At 37.6% G+C, this 16,047-nt stretch overlaps 1 protein-coding gene across 1 annotated transcript in view; it reads right to left on the bottom strand.

The window, feature by feature from the left end:
* LOC118901203 (probable maltase-glucoamylase 2) overlaps window positions 1-16,047 on the bottom strand; it is a 72,463-nt gene that overhangs the window by 51,592 nt on the left and 4,824 nt on the right. The window contains 12 exon segments of the mRNA XM_036864298.1: window positions 120-237; window positions 2,715-2,799; window positions 3,664-3,777; window positions 5,944-6,042; window positions 6,135-6,266; window positions 6,787-6,881; window positions 8,187-8,274; window positions 9,449-9,591; window positions 9,594-9,619; window positions 10,486-10,640; window positions 10,960-11,069; window positions 11,187-11,310. Coding sequence (XP_036720193.1) covers window positions 120-237; window positions 2,715-2,799; window positions 3,664-3,777; window positions 5,944-6,042; window positions 6,135-6,266; window positions 6,787-6,881; window positions 8,187-8,274; window positions 9,449-9,591; window positions 9,594-9,619; window positions 10,486-10,640; window positions 10,960-11,069; window positions 11,187-11,310 — 1,289 coding nt within the window.

Here is a 16,047-nt window from a genome sequence, read left to right on the forward strand (position 1 = left end):
AGTTTCTATATCCCTATAAGCACAAAAAATATTTGAAAAATACACTTAAGAAAGACAACAGAAACCCTTCACCACCCACCTCCCCAAATCTGGAATTAGGAGGAAAACCAAGTGCTTACGAGTCTGTGGCTCTTCCCATGGTGTAGCCATACAAGCTGTGGACATCATAGGGGAAGCCCCCTTGAAACTCTGTGTCCATGCAGAGGGTTCTTGCCAAAAGCAAGCCGTCCAGAACGCCTGTGGGAAATACCCATCCAAGAGGCACATCCCTATCAACCAACTTTAACAAAATGACTACCTAATCGTGTGCTTCCTGGTTACGTAACTTCCCCGCCAGTCTTCACCTGAAAAAATACTTTCCAGATTTTAAATATCCTAAATGCTACTTCCTATCTGGGGCCTACCCTGAGATAGATCTTTCAAATTAATTTGCATCTCCGTGCGCTCACAAAGAATGCTGCTAAGTGGGGGCAAGTGAGGAAACCTGTTCAGAGGAATGGTTAATCTGAGATTAAATATCAACAAAGCACCTGCATTTATCTACATGCATTTAGTCGAGAAAAATTGAGAACAGATATGAGGGCAGTGAACATTTTCACTCATATTATAGGCATTCACACTCCAGTAGACTTGTTTTCTTAAAATGAGATAAGACATTTGAGTGGTTTCATGAATAAGAATTCAGATCCTGCCTCTAGAAATCACTACTATTACTGTATTTTCCCTTTCTCATGTCTAAAATGCTCAACATTTTCTGCCTTGTGATCTGCAATTGCCTTTTTTTCTTTTTTTGTTTTTATTAGTTTTTTTATTGAAGTATAGTTGATTTATCAGGTTGTGTTAGTTTCTGGTATACAGCAAAGTGATTCAGTTATACATATATATATTCTTTTTCATATTCCTTTCCATTATGGTTTATTACAAGATATTGAATATAGTTTCCTGTGCTATACAGTAGGACCTTGTTGTTTATCTATTTTATACATAGCAGTTTTACCTGCTAATCCCAAACTCCTAATTTAATTTATGCAATCGCTTCTTTTCCCTTATCCTTGAAGACCAATGACTGGGGGCCTTCCTTCATGAAGTCTTGCCTGCACATAGGACCTCAGTTTAAGGCACAATTTCAGAGAGTGGTGGGACCAGCAAACACTGAGGGTGAGTTTTTCCCACCAGCCCAAGAGAATCAAGGTTTGGAGTCAGAAACTAAGTTGAATCATAAAACATAAAGAAAATTCTGTTTCTGGCACAGTTCAGATGGTGGAATGAGATTCACAACTACTTCAATTATAAGAAAGGACACTAAAATTTGCCCAGGGTCAAAGTTAATCTATCCAAATCTTTATCACACTAATGTATACTGTCTAATCCTGAAAATGTGAGAAGCAGACCAGCTATAAGGCAAACCTCCTGGTTATTAATATGTAGGTAGACAAAATGCTGGCAGGTAGAGAATGGGGTACTCAACAGAAGTAGGCAGAAGGTGATGGGATTGCAGTTTTCTGTTGTGAAAAAAACCCTCAGTTTTGGTTAAGAAGAAGATTAAGAGATTAAAAGAGAAAAATGATAAACTGATCCACAGTGAAAAAAATTGGGGGAACATAGAGTGGACAGAGAAAGATAAAAGAATAAGCAGGGGAAGCAAACAGTAGATTTTGCAAAAAGTTAAATAAAGTCAAGATTCCACCTGAAAAAGTTCTCCACTCCTGCAGTGACCAAAAGGGGCTAAAGAAAGAGCTGCACCTTGGTCCAAGGATGCACATGAAGTGGACAAACCAGAATAAGCTGGCAGAAATTGGCCAGATGCTCACCAAGCCTGTGTTCTCTTCCTGGGAGTATAGTTCACACTTTCACTTGAAATTAAGCTGAGACTATGGTATCGGATTCTGGCCAAAGGGATGTGAGCATATTAAATACACCTCACTTCCTGGCGTGTCCATAAGACTCCCTCTACCCTCTCTTTCACCTGGAAAGCTGGAAACAAAGAACTCCAAGATGGGAGAACAGGCTATGGAAGTAAGTAGATCCCTGAGTCACTGCTTGGATGAGAGCCACACATCCCACACTGGAGCATTATATGAGTAAAGTAAACTTGTATTGTGTTTACCCACTGAGATATTGGGGTTCATTTGTTTCCAGATTCCAGCATAATCTATTCTATACTATTTCTCTCTCTCTCTCTCTCTCACACACACACACACACACACTCATTCTTTCAAAATCAGAGATTGGAAAACTGACTTTGATTAGAAATGGCCCTTAAAAATAGGAAGGACTTAAAAGAAATCATTCATGCTTTAAACTGTTGCTAATGAGCTAAAAAAAAAAAGAAAAAAGTTAACAAAAATTAAAGATTTACTGCTAGTCTGTACCTTAATATATTCTGATATTCTCTGATTATAAAGTTTAACATTGAACCACTTGTATGAGGGGTTTGGAGACAGTGAAAAGGTTGGAAGAATGTAAAACTCTACAGCCATGGGAGGTATGGCTTCCACCACGTGCTTGCCCTTGGATTATGGCAGCAAAAAGGTAATCAGAGACCAAACAATGGAGCAAGGTCTCCAGCAGAAGAGTGGTCAGGGTGGTCAGGGTGTTTGGAGGGGAGTCCCTTGAACCGAGAAGTAGAATTGCTCTTGGCCACACTGGGTGCCACTGAGGTTGTTTTAAACATGCCTCATGCCTACATCATTAGGAAACAGGTGAAAACTTACGAGGAATGAAAGGAGGAAAGTTCAAGTAGTTTACTTCACACTCATGATCAGAATTTTGGAGAAAGCTAGATACTTCATCCATTTCCTACAGAGACACAAAATACACAAAATGGAAAATGTTACTGATATACAGTTAGCTATTGAGTAATGTTTACCGAACTAGAAGCCCCAAATTTTCTTGACCTCCATTTCATCTTTTTGGTTAGATTATATTTAAGGTGCTTTCCAACTCTAAATGGTATCAGGGACATTTTACCTTTTATATTTTGATTTCAATCAGTTAATTATGAAATACCATTCCAAAGGCTAATTCTTACCTTATAAATATTGTGATTTTATTATTGCTGTTATTGTTTCAGTATTCTTTTAAAAAACATAAGATAGGGTAATATTTCTATTTTATAATTTCCTCTGTCTTTTATTCTGCTCAATGTGGGGCAAGAAGAAGATATATCTGAGATTGTATCTATTTCTCTAAAGTAGATTAAAAATAGGTGATGACTAATTTTACTGAAAAACAGAGTTAATTTTTTAAATTTCAAAGAAATATACCCACAAGCTATCCCTACCTAAAAAATAAGTCTCATTAAATTATTCTCTAATGATTAACTTTAAATTTTGATGAGTCAGTGTGACAAATAATAACAATTATAACTTCTAATACAACAATATTTTTAAGTTAAAATGTAGTTAATAAAGGAAAAAGCTGAAGCCATGAGAAAACAAAGGACTTTCTCAAAAAGAAATAACCAGTTAGTGGCACATCCAGAATTAAAATTCAGAGTTTTGAGGAGCCTAATTTGCTGCATATAAATTCAGCATTAAGTAAAAGGATTTTAAATACCACTATGTCAAGCAAACTATTTTATTACAGATCAGGGTCAAAGTTCATCTCACAACTTGGAATATGTATTTTTACGAGAAGTTTGATCCTGAAATAACAATTTACAATCCACACTCCATCAAATTCCAGAGCTTTATAAAATTCACTGAACTGCTCTCTCCACCACTCAGTACTAACTGGATTAGTGAAATCAGGAAAAACTGTCCATCCAGGATACCCCTAGAGAACAAAGAAGGCTGTGGCAATTAGTCTGTTTGACGGTTTACTTATGGATTTACTGCTGGCTACCATTTCTTCTACTAGAAGCCCCATGCATCTTATCATTTAAGAATCAAAATTTGTGACTCTCTTCCAAAAACTAAATAGTAAAATAGATGCAAGGAACCAAAGAAAGAAAAAAGGAAAGGAAAAACAACTGATTAAATAGATAAGAATGTCTTTTCCTATTTAAAAAAATGTAAAATTTCATTATGTCAGGCCAATTGGGAGAAGAACTCATTAAAATACTGGAAATCTAACTACACAACCTTCTGGAAGAGAATGATTGAATTTGTTTAATGTGCTGTCAATTAAAGGTCATCTGAAACCCACTCTGAATAATTATGTTTATAAATAATATGTTGGTTTTGGCATATAAACGATCTACTCTATCTTCTCTTCCTATCTATTCCTATCAAAGTGTAGCTTTTAACATGTTGCACAAATAGGACAAAGATATAGCTATAGCCAAATTATTGTAAATTCTGAATTGATGGGATACCAGCTTTTGTGTATATTTTCTTGCTCATTTTCCCAGAAAACTTATAGGTTGTCACTTAGAGACAACGTTACACTCAAGTAACATAATGTATATATAATTTATATATATATGTGTGTATATATATATATATATATGCAGAGACCTCTTAAACCTCAAGATGAGAGCTTAAAGTTCCCTCTTTAAGTGGATTGAACTCCTGGTCCTTTGTTTTAGGTGATGGGACACCAAATAATAATTAGAGGTAATTTTAGACTTCAGGGAACGAGCTTGTGGCAAAGTCTCCTGCAGTAACATTCTATTCAGAGCAGGGTGAGCAAACTTTATTCTAACTGAATGCCTTTATAATGAACCCCAAATACCTCCACTACAACTATCTCTGCCAACATCTTAGCTCAAATGACTCATGTTATTTATTGGCCAGTGGAAGTAACTATAATTATATGAAAATTCCTAATTATATACCACTCAAATATAAGTACTACTGGAACAACTCACAGGGCTGGCTAATCTACTTTTTAGATAACCAAAATAAAGTTTCTGTGACCACGTCCTCTGATTTTGTACTTATATATGAATATCAGTCTCCCTGATATTTTAGAAATTCAATTGAGACAGAGTTCACTTCCAGCAATACAGTAAAAGCAAAGAATTGGTTTGGAGAAGGAAGGAAACTTCTCTATTGCTTCATGAAAAGTTAGAATCAATGAAAAAGAAAGTAAATAGAAACCAGTGTTGTAAACAACAAAGTCAGTGATAGGTATTAAGTGAGCAGTTAAGCAAGAGGGCATGGATAACCCTGAAGAGACAGTTTAGCAAAGTAAACAGCTCAGGAGCAACAAGAATTACAGTCACATAAACTTTTAGATTAAGTACCAGTGTTAGCAAATCCCACATAATCCAATCATCTAGGGCTGACCCCATCCACAATTGATATAGAAGTTTGCCTACGTGATTTAAAATACTCTCAAAAGCTCAGCTGCCCTGAAAATAGGCCCCTCGGCAGCCTACTCCAGTGCTTGAAACTGCAACCTTGGAATAAAGACTGAGCTCTATCCAAAAGTCTCCTGTAAATTAAAAACATATCAGCTGAAATAGGTTTCATATGAGCCTAAGAGGATCTTACTATATTATCAGAGCTGAATTTATTGTCTTGGAAAAGAGATAGAAATCGGGAGGCAGGAGGACCTTAAGAATAAATGAATTTTCTTCTAATAATATATTTCTTCTCAATTATCTGTAGTATTAGAGGGTCAGAGTCTAGCTTTTTAGGGACTAGATCTTAATTTTTCCCACCACAGAAAAGAAATGTTAACATGTGACATGATAGAGGTGCTAACTATCCCTACAATAGCTATCCTCTCGCAATATATAAATGGATCAAATCAACATGTTGTATACTTTAAATTTACACAACGTTATGTATCAAATATATTTCAATTAAAAAAATAAATCCTTCAGAATTTTAATCATTCTACTATTACATCTACTGGTCTAAAAATAATAATAAAACTCTAAAGTCATGAAAACAGTAATGATACTGTAACTTGCCTTCTACCCACCTTCATACCAAAAGTACAAACTCCCTAAAATTATTGAAATTTACTCTGATTTTCTTGAGAAATTACCCGTCCAACGACAAAGCCTTTGTCCCCCAAGATCCACACTCTCCTTTTACTTCTATTCACATAAGGCTGGTAGTCAATGTTATTTAAGATGCCAGGATTCTAATAAATGAATATAATAATAAATACTGTTTTGTAACCTTTTTCCACTTTGAAAGGAAAAACTAGGCAACAGAATAAGTGTTTGAACATACCATAATAATTATGTATTTCAGTCCATATTTATGTAACTCGTTGGCAAAATCTGAGAGACCATGGAAAGCCACTCCATCAGTAGTGTAATCCTTCTTTCCATCCATGTAGTCTATGTCAGAGTACTGGACATCCTGAAAGATAGTGCTGGCCAGTTAGAACTGAGAAGTAAGACCATGCTGATAGAAAATATTATAGTTCTGGTCCTTGATCATGAAAACTGAAGCCATATTTCTTTTTTTTTTTTTTTTAATTTTTTTTTTTTTTTTTTTTATTTATTTATTTACTTATGGCTGTGTTGGGTCTTCGTTTCTGTGCGAGGGCCTTCTCCAGTTGCGGCAAGCGGGGGCCACTCTTCATCGCGGTGCGCGGGCCTCTCACCATCGCGGCCTCTCTTGTTGCGGAGCACAGGCTCCAGACGCGCAGGCTCAGTAATTGTGGCTCACGGGCCTAGTTGCTCCGTGGCATGTGGGATCTTCCCGGACCAGGGCTCGAACCCGTGTCCCCTGCATTGGCAGGCAGATTCTCAACCGCTGTGCCACCAGGGAAGCCCCATATTTCTTAATGATCCTGGAACTTCCCAGACTTGGCTACACTCTAGGAGTAAAGAAACACTTTTTGAAAGATGCTGGCACTCTTAGGTTGCAGGTTTACCTTTTCATCCTGATAGAGGCGTGTTATAAGGTATTGGGAAGAACTTGAGGTAGGGACTGGATCTTGTTCATCCTTGTAACTTGAGAGCTTGGATGCTTGACACGAAACAGGTGCTCTTTAAATGTGTGTTTGAATGAGTGTATTAGTAATATTATAACCATGTTCTAACTTGGAGCCTAAACATCAAGCTAGAATAGATCGTAAGAGGAGAAAAATGGTCTTCTTGCCCTATAAAACTGCTAGTAATTAATAAAGATAAATAACAAAAGCATAGAGCTTTAATTAACCGAACTCTCGTGCATACATACGTTTTGTGTTTGCATACCAGCCTGTGAGGAGCAGGTGTTATTCTTAATGAGAAGATTGAAGTGTGAAGGGGTTAAGTGACATTTCCCAAGGTCAGGTGCATGGGTGGATGGGGGGTGGGCTGGGGCTTTGGCGATAGGCTCTTGGATTCCAGATGCTCTTGTTTTCCAATCTACCACATACTCCAAAGACATATGAAAGTTTTCTAAGTAAGTGTTCCTCATAGAGTCATGCATTCGAAGGCTCTAGCCTACAGGCCTGAAGGAAAACGTGGCTCTAGAGCGCTGCCAATGCAGCATCATCTGTTTTAATACTGGGCGGGCATTTAGGACCCAGGTGTCCTCCACAGCCCCATGGTGGGAAAGATTCGATCCGTGGAAGGAAAGCTCATTTGTTTCTGAATCAGCAACACGTCAGAAAAGCCCTTCCCATCAGAAGCACGAGGACAGATTGAAACCAGCACCACATGTAGTCAAAAGAACTGCTTTTGAACCCTGGTCCTGCCACTTAGCCGGCTGCAGTGACCTTAGAAAAGTTATTAACCATGCAGTGTCTCCATTTCCTCACCTACAAAATACCAATAAATGGGGGTTAACCACAAATGTGAAAGCACTTTGCAAAATAATAAGATGTGACAAGATTTGATCTGATTCCTCTTGGAATTGGGTTTTTACAGATAGCAGATATGGGCAAAGTAAAATGAAACACATGATCAGTTTCCCCTTAACACCAAGACAATGCAGTGGGCATGTTTTCTCACAGGAACAATTCATCCTGCCTGCCCTCATTGCTACTCTGAGAAGGGACTGAAAAATTCTGAGATCAGGCCAAAGTCATTTCCACCCATACAATCTTCCTTCAGATGCCAAACAAATCTGTGCCTGCAGCACACTTCCAAAGATCTAGCCCAAAATAAGTTGCTTTGATAATTTCCTTAACTACGTTATGCATCTCCTGAAGAATTTTATCAAACACTGTATGATTAAAATTATCTATTTGTTAGTGGACATTGAACATCATACTTTACAACCATTGAGCTTTCAAAATCAGGGTTCCTGCCAAGAGAAAAAGATGCTTCCCACCCATAGGGTTACCGTTCATCAGAAAAAGCCTGAAAGAGGAGCCACGGGTGTCTTCAAGGCACAAGAAGAATGTGTGAGCTCCGTACAGATTAATCATGCCCTGACAACAAAAATGAAAAGAAATAATAGTAGTATATGTTGAAAATGTTTGTATTCACCCTAAAATAAAATAAAAAGCCAGGCACAACACGTACTCTGTCAACACAATGTAGTCTAGTATTGTACCAAAAAGGTTTGACAACAGTAACATCAACTGGCAAATGGATGGACAAAATACGGTTTATCCCCGCAATGGAACACTGTTAGTAAGCCGCGAGGCTTGCAGGACCTTAGTTCCCCAGTCAGGGACCTAACCCGTGCCCCCTGCAGTGAAAGCTCGGAGTCCTAACCACTGGACCGCCAGGGAATTCCCATCAACCTCATAAATGTTACGGTAAGTGAAAGAAACAGACAGAAAAGACCATATATTACATGATTCCATTTATGTGAAATGTCCAAAAAGTCAAATCTATTGAGACAGAAAGTAGATTAGCGACTGCCTGGGGCTGAAGTAGGCACTGGATGGGGATGAGTTTAAGTCTAAAAGGGAATGAGGGATCCTACTGGAGTGCTGAAAATGTTCTGAAACTGGATTATGATAATGGTTGCACAACTCAGTAAATGTGCTAAAAACGATTAAATTGTACACTAAACAGGTAAATGTTATGGTATATAAATTATACTTCCATCGAATTATTTTTTTAATTGGAAAATATTTGCAATGATTTACAACAAAGTGTTGGCAGAAGATGATAATATTATGAGCAATTTTGAATTTCTTCTTTATGCCTAACTGTATTTTCTAATTTTTCTATAATTAACATATAATAGGTAGTATAAAAGCTTCAAATTTTTAGAAAGATACTGATCTGTCACAGGGCTGTGATGAGCACTGGTATAAAAAGAGAGAATGTGTATAAATGTAGGTGCTGTAAGAATAGAAGATATGGAGATCATAATATACAGAAAGCTTTACGAAAGATCCCTGTGTGATGTCGGAAACTGAACCCCTGGTATAGTGAGATGTTTTTAAAAATCGATATATTACTGATTGTGAGTTTATAAACCTTAAGAACAAATATTCTCCAACACGAACAGATCTAAATTGGGCAAAATAATACATAACTCTGTAGGCTACTTTACTCGATGGTATACTTTACTCTGCAGGGTACCTTCTGGAAAGGAGAGCAGGTATTCCTCACTGTAGGCGGCCAGCAGGAGGAAGGGAACCTCACCTCGGGGGGGGCGGCATCCCGGCTGAAGATGGGCCAGGTCCTCCAGGCCACGTTGTGCCCGTGCTGCTGGTGCACGTGTCCTCCCAGCCCGTACACGGTGGCGCTGGGCAGTCGGATGGAGAGCTGCAGGAACTGCTGGGCAACTGGAGGGGCCCGAGGCCGGTGTCCAACCTGGAGAAAGGGCCACGGAGCAAGAGTGGGAGTCACCAAACAGCCCTCTCTGCCAGCAAACTGTCTGCTCCTTTCCCTGTACACTCGGAGAACAGCTGTTTCTGTGTCATCATCGTCCACTTGTATGCTACCTTTGAAGCGCTTTCTGGGGGGGTCTCGGATTCTTTGATTCTCGAGGAGCACAACATTGGAGACGTGAGGCCAGAAACTCAAGTTGGATGATTGAGGGAAGAGAGTAAATGCAACCTCACATCTGCTGTCCATCTACTTCCTGCAGGCACCTCTCTAGATGCTTTACGAGTATCATCTCAGCACACAGAGCAACAGTGGATATTTTGATTCTCTTCCTAGGTCCAAGGAAACGGAGACTGATGAGGTGAGGTAATTTGCCTAATATCACACAGCTGACTGGTGATTCACATGTGCTAGGATTTGAATACAGATTTCACTGACATCATCCTTGTATTTTCTCCAGTACAATTTATGATTTAAGCTTAAGCTGCTCTTAGGTGCTTGATGGTAAGTTTCTCAGGAAATAATACTTTGGAATGATAAACAGTGAAGCTGAGTTCCAGTGTAAATAGTAATCCAAAATATCAACAATAAAGTTACCTCTTTCATAGTATATGTGAATCACAAGTGTATTTATATAACTGAGCAAGTGAGCACATCACATTTTAGTATTCTTTGTTCTGCAGTCGTGACAGATTAAAGGTGTTAATGATTTACAGCAAAAGCTTTGACATTTTATCAGGTTCAAACATTTTCCCAAGTCATACTTATCTCTTCACCCGGACCGCAGTTAAGTCAGAATGAGTGACACTGGGAAGTACATTCAAAGATATACAGAGTGTTGAAAAGCTCACAAGACTCTTTTGTTGCTGGTCCTCATTATTTTGATGCTGAAGGGTTTATGAATGACTTCTATGTGATAGCTCAAATTGGAGGTATCGGCAGTCCCATCAAACAGCTTAACATTTTCATGGGGGACTTCATAGCACATGTAGTTGAAATCAGTGATCTGTCAGATGGAAAACAGAAGGGACACTTCCTTGTAGAGCTTTTACAAAAGATTTTCACTCTCGAATAACCCTCAATAAGAATAGCTTCTAATTCTCGACCCTGTGTTTCCTGATTTGTAAAAAGGAAATCACCCAATCACATGTCCCCCATCAAATAAACATTTGTCTGTCCATCCCATCGGGAGATTGCTGCAGAGAGAATCAGAGGCACCTCCGGCCTCCAGAGCTGAATGCAGTGCATAAAGAAAAATGATCTGAACCCAAAGTAGAGGCCGTGCTTTCTGCAGAGATGTCTTCAATGGTAACTATCAAACTAACCTTAAAATGAAAACGATTGGATGTCTGATATTCAGCTCTGAAGAGGGTGTCGATTATATCATGTCCAAACAGAGATGGGGATGGCAACCTTCTCAACTGGGCAGTGTACACTAGAGGTCGGGGAAGGAGAAAGAGAGAGAGAGAGAAGCTTTTAGTCTTTATTTTGCAGTTAACTCATCTGGTTCATACAACGTTATTCCCTGGGGCAACATGAGGGCAGTGCTCACCTGTGCTTCTATTTGTAACCCAATTGCTGACTTCATAGCCCCAGTTCCTGGGGAAGAAGCACCAGGGGACATCAGTATCTGGCACAGACTTCCAGCAGCACTTATATTTCCATCTGCAGGCTTCCTGTAACAACGGCACAGAATTAGCATTACATGAAATGGAAGAAGGAAAGTATTGGTCATCTACTTACTTATAACCAAATTCCAAGAAGAATTTATGACAGGTCATAATTCCATTCGGTCATGTATTTATTCTTTTTTTATTCATACATTTATCCAGCCATCCAATATGCATTTATTACCTACCAAACAAGGAACGAATAATACAGATAAATAAGCTACAGTTGTTGCCTTCAGCAAACTTACAGTCTCGTAGTAAATCCAGACAATCTCAGTATGATGCGTGCTGCAGTGGAGTGTGCCCAGGGGCTAAGGGAACACACACACACACACACACCAGCCATGGGATCCAGCCTCGAAGGCTGTAAGTGGGGTGGGGAGGGCTTCCAGGTAAGTGAAAGGTAAGTCCAGTCCTCATGTACCAGGAGGGGTTAGACCCATGGTCAGCAGAGCAGCACTCCAAGCAGAGGAAGCAGCAATGCATGACAGACTCGGAAAACCCACAAGGTCCTTGTGACAAGAACACTGAGGAGGAGAAATGAGACGGGAGGCACCCACTATCCACACCACCAGTGAGCTGCATGCCGGACTAAGCGCTTCGCACTTTCATGAGGAAGAGTCATGGAAATGGCTAGCAATATGGCACGGAGAAATGCATTTCTAAGAAGTACGAAAAGGAAAGCAAAGCAAAACAGAGAAAATGAAGATCAAACTGGGACAGACAGTGACATCAAAAAATTCACAGTGTCCACAAGGTAAAAATAAACCTTGTGGTTTCTCAGAGTGGTTTGATTATAGGTTTTCTAAATTATTATTATTTGGTGAGACATATTTTCTAAAGATCCTACAAATGTCAGATTAATTTATATAAAAATTTGTTTTGTTATAATATAATAAATTAAATAAATGGCAAATTGAACCAAAATGTTGAAATAAGCACAGCCATCCACCTCTCCACCCAACTAAATTTACGTGAATTGAGAGAAGTACCATTAAGAAAAAGACGACAAATCCATTTTAGAACAGCAAAATATAATTCAATACAGCAGACCAAAAAAGTTATGAAATTCCTGAAACATAGAAAATCGACTTTATCAACTCTAGGGAAAACATATATTCATAGCCTAAAACACAAGAGAAGAAAAAGAACTGCTCCAAGTCAGGTAGGTGTGGAGAAGTGGAAGAGAACCTGGGCTATAGTTTTGGAGAATTAATTGGGAAGCTCTAGAATGAACATTTAGCCAGCCAGTCAGACATTCCTTACAGCTATTGGTCAGCTCTTGCTAATGGGTGGGCATCTGAAGTATTTGTTCATAGGCTATAGGACTGAGGAGAGATTCTGGGAGCCAGAAGGTATGGCGATGCAGTAGCTGATAAACTGCCCCCGCCCCAGCCTCCACCCCCAGGCAAGTGTCCATTTTTCTCTCTAGCAGTCCTTTCCTTCTCTCCTAAATACTCAGTGTGAGCTAAAGTAAATAGGACAGGCAGTCGTACATAAGGAAATAGAAAGATGACAGTCAAGAACCACCGAACATTTGAGAGAAACCAACATCATGATAGAAAGGCAACAAACATAATAAACAAATTGGAGGAAGCAGTTAATAGAAATAAACATTACGAGCCTTCAAAATAAAAATAATTACCACCTTCAGAAGAGATACACAGCTGTTGCTTCCATTAAGGAAAGCAACAAAGAATATTGAAAGTTAAGCTACCTAACAGCAAGGTTTAAAACTCCTTCATATTTGGACTGAATAACAAAAAGGAAACAATAAAAGAAAAAAGTGTCAAGGCAACAAAAATATTTTTAATTAAGTTTAGGATTATCCAAGAACATAATACACAAAGGTAAAGAAATGGAAGTATGAAAGGGTAAGTCAAGTGACCAATGGACTCAGACAGCAACATTCAAGTAAAAGATTCCAAAAGGAGTGAAAAGAGAACACAGATGAGGGAAGGGGGAATCAAGGAAAGAAAGTAATGTTATATATCATGAACAACTCAATATACAACACAGGAAACTAGAAAAGGATAAAATAAATCCATAAAAGCTACATGAAAAACTAATGAGTAAAAGCAGTAATTAATGAAAGAGAAAAGAAACGTGTATCTACAACCGTTAATTCAAAACATGAAATTCATCTAAGGTCATGCGCTATGGTGTTGTCAGCAAGCATAGTAAGTAAGCCAGACACCACATGAAATAGACCTTGTTTCCACTACTGATTTGAAATTCCACTTTTATTATAAACTAAATTTAAATGCACAATATGCATATGTGTTTGGGGACTTCCTATTATATTCGAACGGCATATGTGTCAATTCCTGCTATAATTCCACACTGATAATTACTATAGTGTGAGGATATGTTTTGGTATTAGTTTGGCAGATCAGTAAATCTAAAGGAGACTCTTTGAAAAGACCTAAGAAATATCAAAACCTTATCACGTCCTATTTTGACTAAAAAGGAGGGAGACAAATAAGATTAGGAACAAAAAAGGAGAATGACAACAGGTACATAAGATTTCTTAACATAAATAAGAATTATGAGAAAACTATTTATACAAATATTTACCAATAAATGTGAAACTAATTCAAATCTTCAAATAGTATAATATTAGATAATCAAGATTAGATAAGAAGAGACAGAAAACCTGAAATGACATTAACTATGAAAATTGTATAAATAGTCAAAGAGCTTTCCCTAAAAAAATGATACTTTGCCCAGATGATTTGGGGAATAAAATATTCTCATATAATATATATATATTTTCAGAACAAGGTGGAAAAAGAAAGTTTCCTGATTCATTTTATTAAACTGGAATAATTCTGGCAACAAACTAAACAAGGAAATTCCAAGTAAACAATCAAATAAAAATATATAAGCTAATATCACTTAAAAAAACATAGATGTGTAAAATTTTAATAAAATGTTAGCAATATGAATTAGTGTATTAAAAGAATTAAGGCAAAATAGCCAAGTAAGGGTTATGTCAAGTGAATGCTATAGTGGTTCAAAATTAAGAAATCTTTTAATGTAATTTACAATACTGACCAAAAAAAAAATCATATTATCATCTCAAGCAATTTTTAAAATAATGCTCTATATTTAAAAAGCAAGTTATAAAATAAGCTATATAGCACAATTAAATTTATGTTAAAACAAAACCAAAATATACAAATATATGTGCAAAATATATAAATAACGTATGCAAAAGCATAGAAAGATCAAGAGAAGGATACATACCAAGCTATTGACCTGATTCTGGGAGGTGATTTGGAGGCAGAGAGAAAGCATTATGCATAAGGACTTTCCTATTTTTTTCTGTACCTAACTATAACATCTGAATCCTTCTTATTAAAGTAATATATCCAAGTATAGATTTTGTGATTTAAAAAACAAAAGAATAGGTCACAATACTACTCATTTGGAAAAGATATAGTACTAACAAGCATTTTATTTTATTTTTTTTCTGTCTTTTTTTCTGACAAGTATTTTAGATGCTAACATCTAATGTAACTGCTCTAAAAAAACCACAATATGAATACAAGAAATCAATGTTTCACGCCCATTATAAACAAAGCAATTACATTACAACCATACAATCTTCTTAAATGTACTTACTAATTCTCCACATATATAAAACTGACATTCCTGCCTCTTCCTCTTTAGATTACAAAAAAAGTTGGAAGGGATCAGTGGAGAAAGAGTTTGGGGGTTCTGGATAACTTCTGGGTAGCTGATTTTCCTAAATCTGAGGCAGACATTTAAGTACCCCTTCTACCTCTGAGTCTGAGGTCTGTAAAGTTTAAAAGGTCAGATTGCCATAAATTGTTCCAAAGTTTATCGAACTCTATACAAAAAAAAAACAGTAACATAAGAAATCCAGTACAGTCAGGTAAACATAACACTTTTGCCTACAGTCTACCCTAACATTCCTATTTCAGGTTTAAGCCATTACCTGTATCCCAGACACCAAAAGTCAAACCTTTGAGATATACATATCTCTTTCTTTTCCCTTTCCATAGTCACACAATAACACAGACCCTCATAAACTCACGCCTGGATTATGGCAGTTGACTCATAACAAGTCTCTATCTCTACTCTTTCCTTAATACCAAGCTTTTCTAAAGCATACTCTCCAGTTGCCTTCCAAATAGATTTTTATGTCATTTTCCACTCAGAAATTATTGACTAATAGAACTTGAGAACTGAAAATTGACTTGGAAATTATCTAATCCAACTTCCATTTGATGCAAGGATTTTTTCAGTAAAGTCTCTGATAGATGCTTTAATTCTGTGAATCATGTGTAGCCAACTTCTTCTAAAATTAGAAATTCTCTTTTAGAGTTAATATTTTACTGAAAAGTTATTTCTTAGGTTTATTTAAAATCAGTCTCCAGAAGGTTCCATTCCCTAAAATCTACTAAAGTTGCATATTGATTTTCAGATAAGATATCCCAAACTGTATTGAAAAATTAGAAGGAAAAAGCATCTTTAGTGTTATAAGGAAAAAAAGTGCACATTTGAGAAAATCTTGGGCTTCCCTGGTGGCGCAGTGGTTGAGAATCTGCCTGCCAATGCAGGGGACACGGGTTCGAGCCCTGGTCTGGGAAGATCCCACATGCCACGGAGCAACTGGGCCCGTGAGCCACAACTACTGAGCCTGCGCGTCTGGAGCCTGTGCTCCGCAACAAGAGAGGCTGCGATAGTGAGAGGCCCGCGCACCGCGATGAAGAG

The sequence above is a fragment of the Balaenoptera musculus genome, chromosome 9 (genome assembly GCF_009873245.2).
Source record: "Balaenoptera musculus isolate JJ_BM4_2016_0621 chromosome 9, mBalMus1.pri.v3, whole genome shotgun sequence".
NCBI lineage: Eukaryota > Metazoa > Chordata > Mammalia > Artiodactyla > Balaenopteridae > Balaenoptera > Balaenoptera musculus.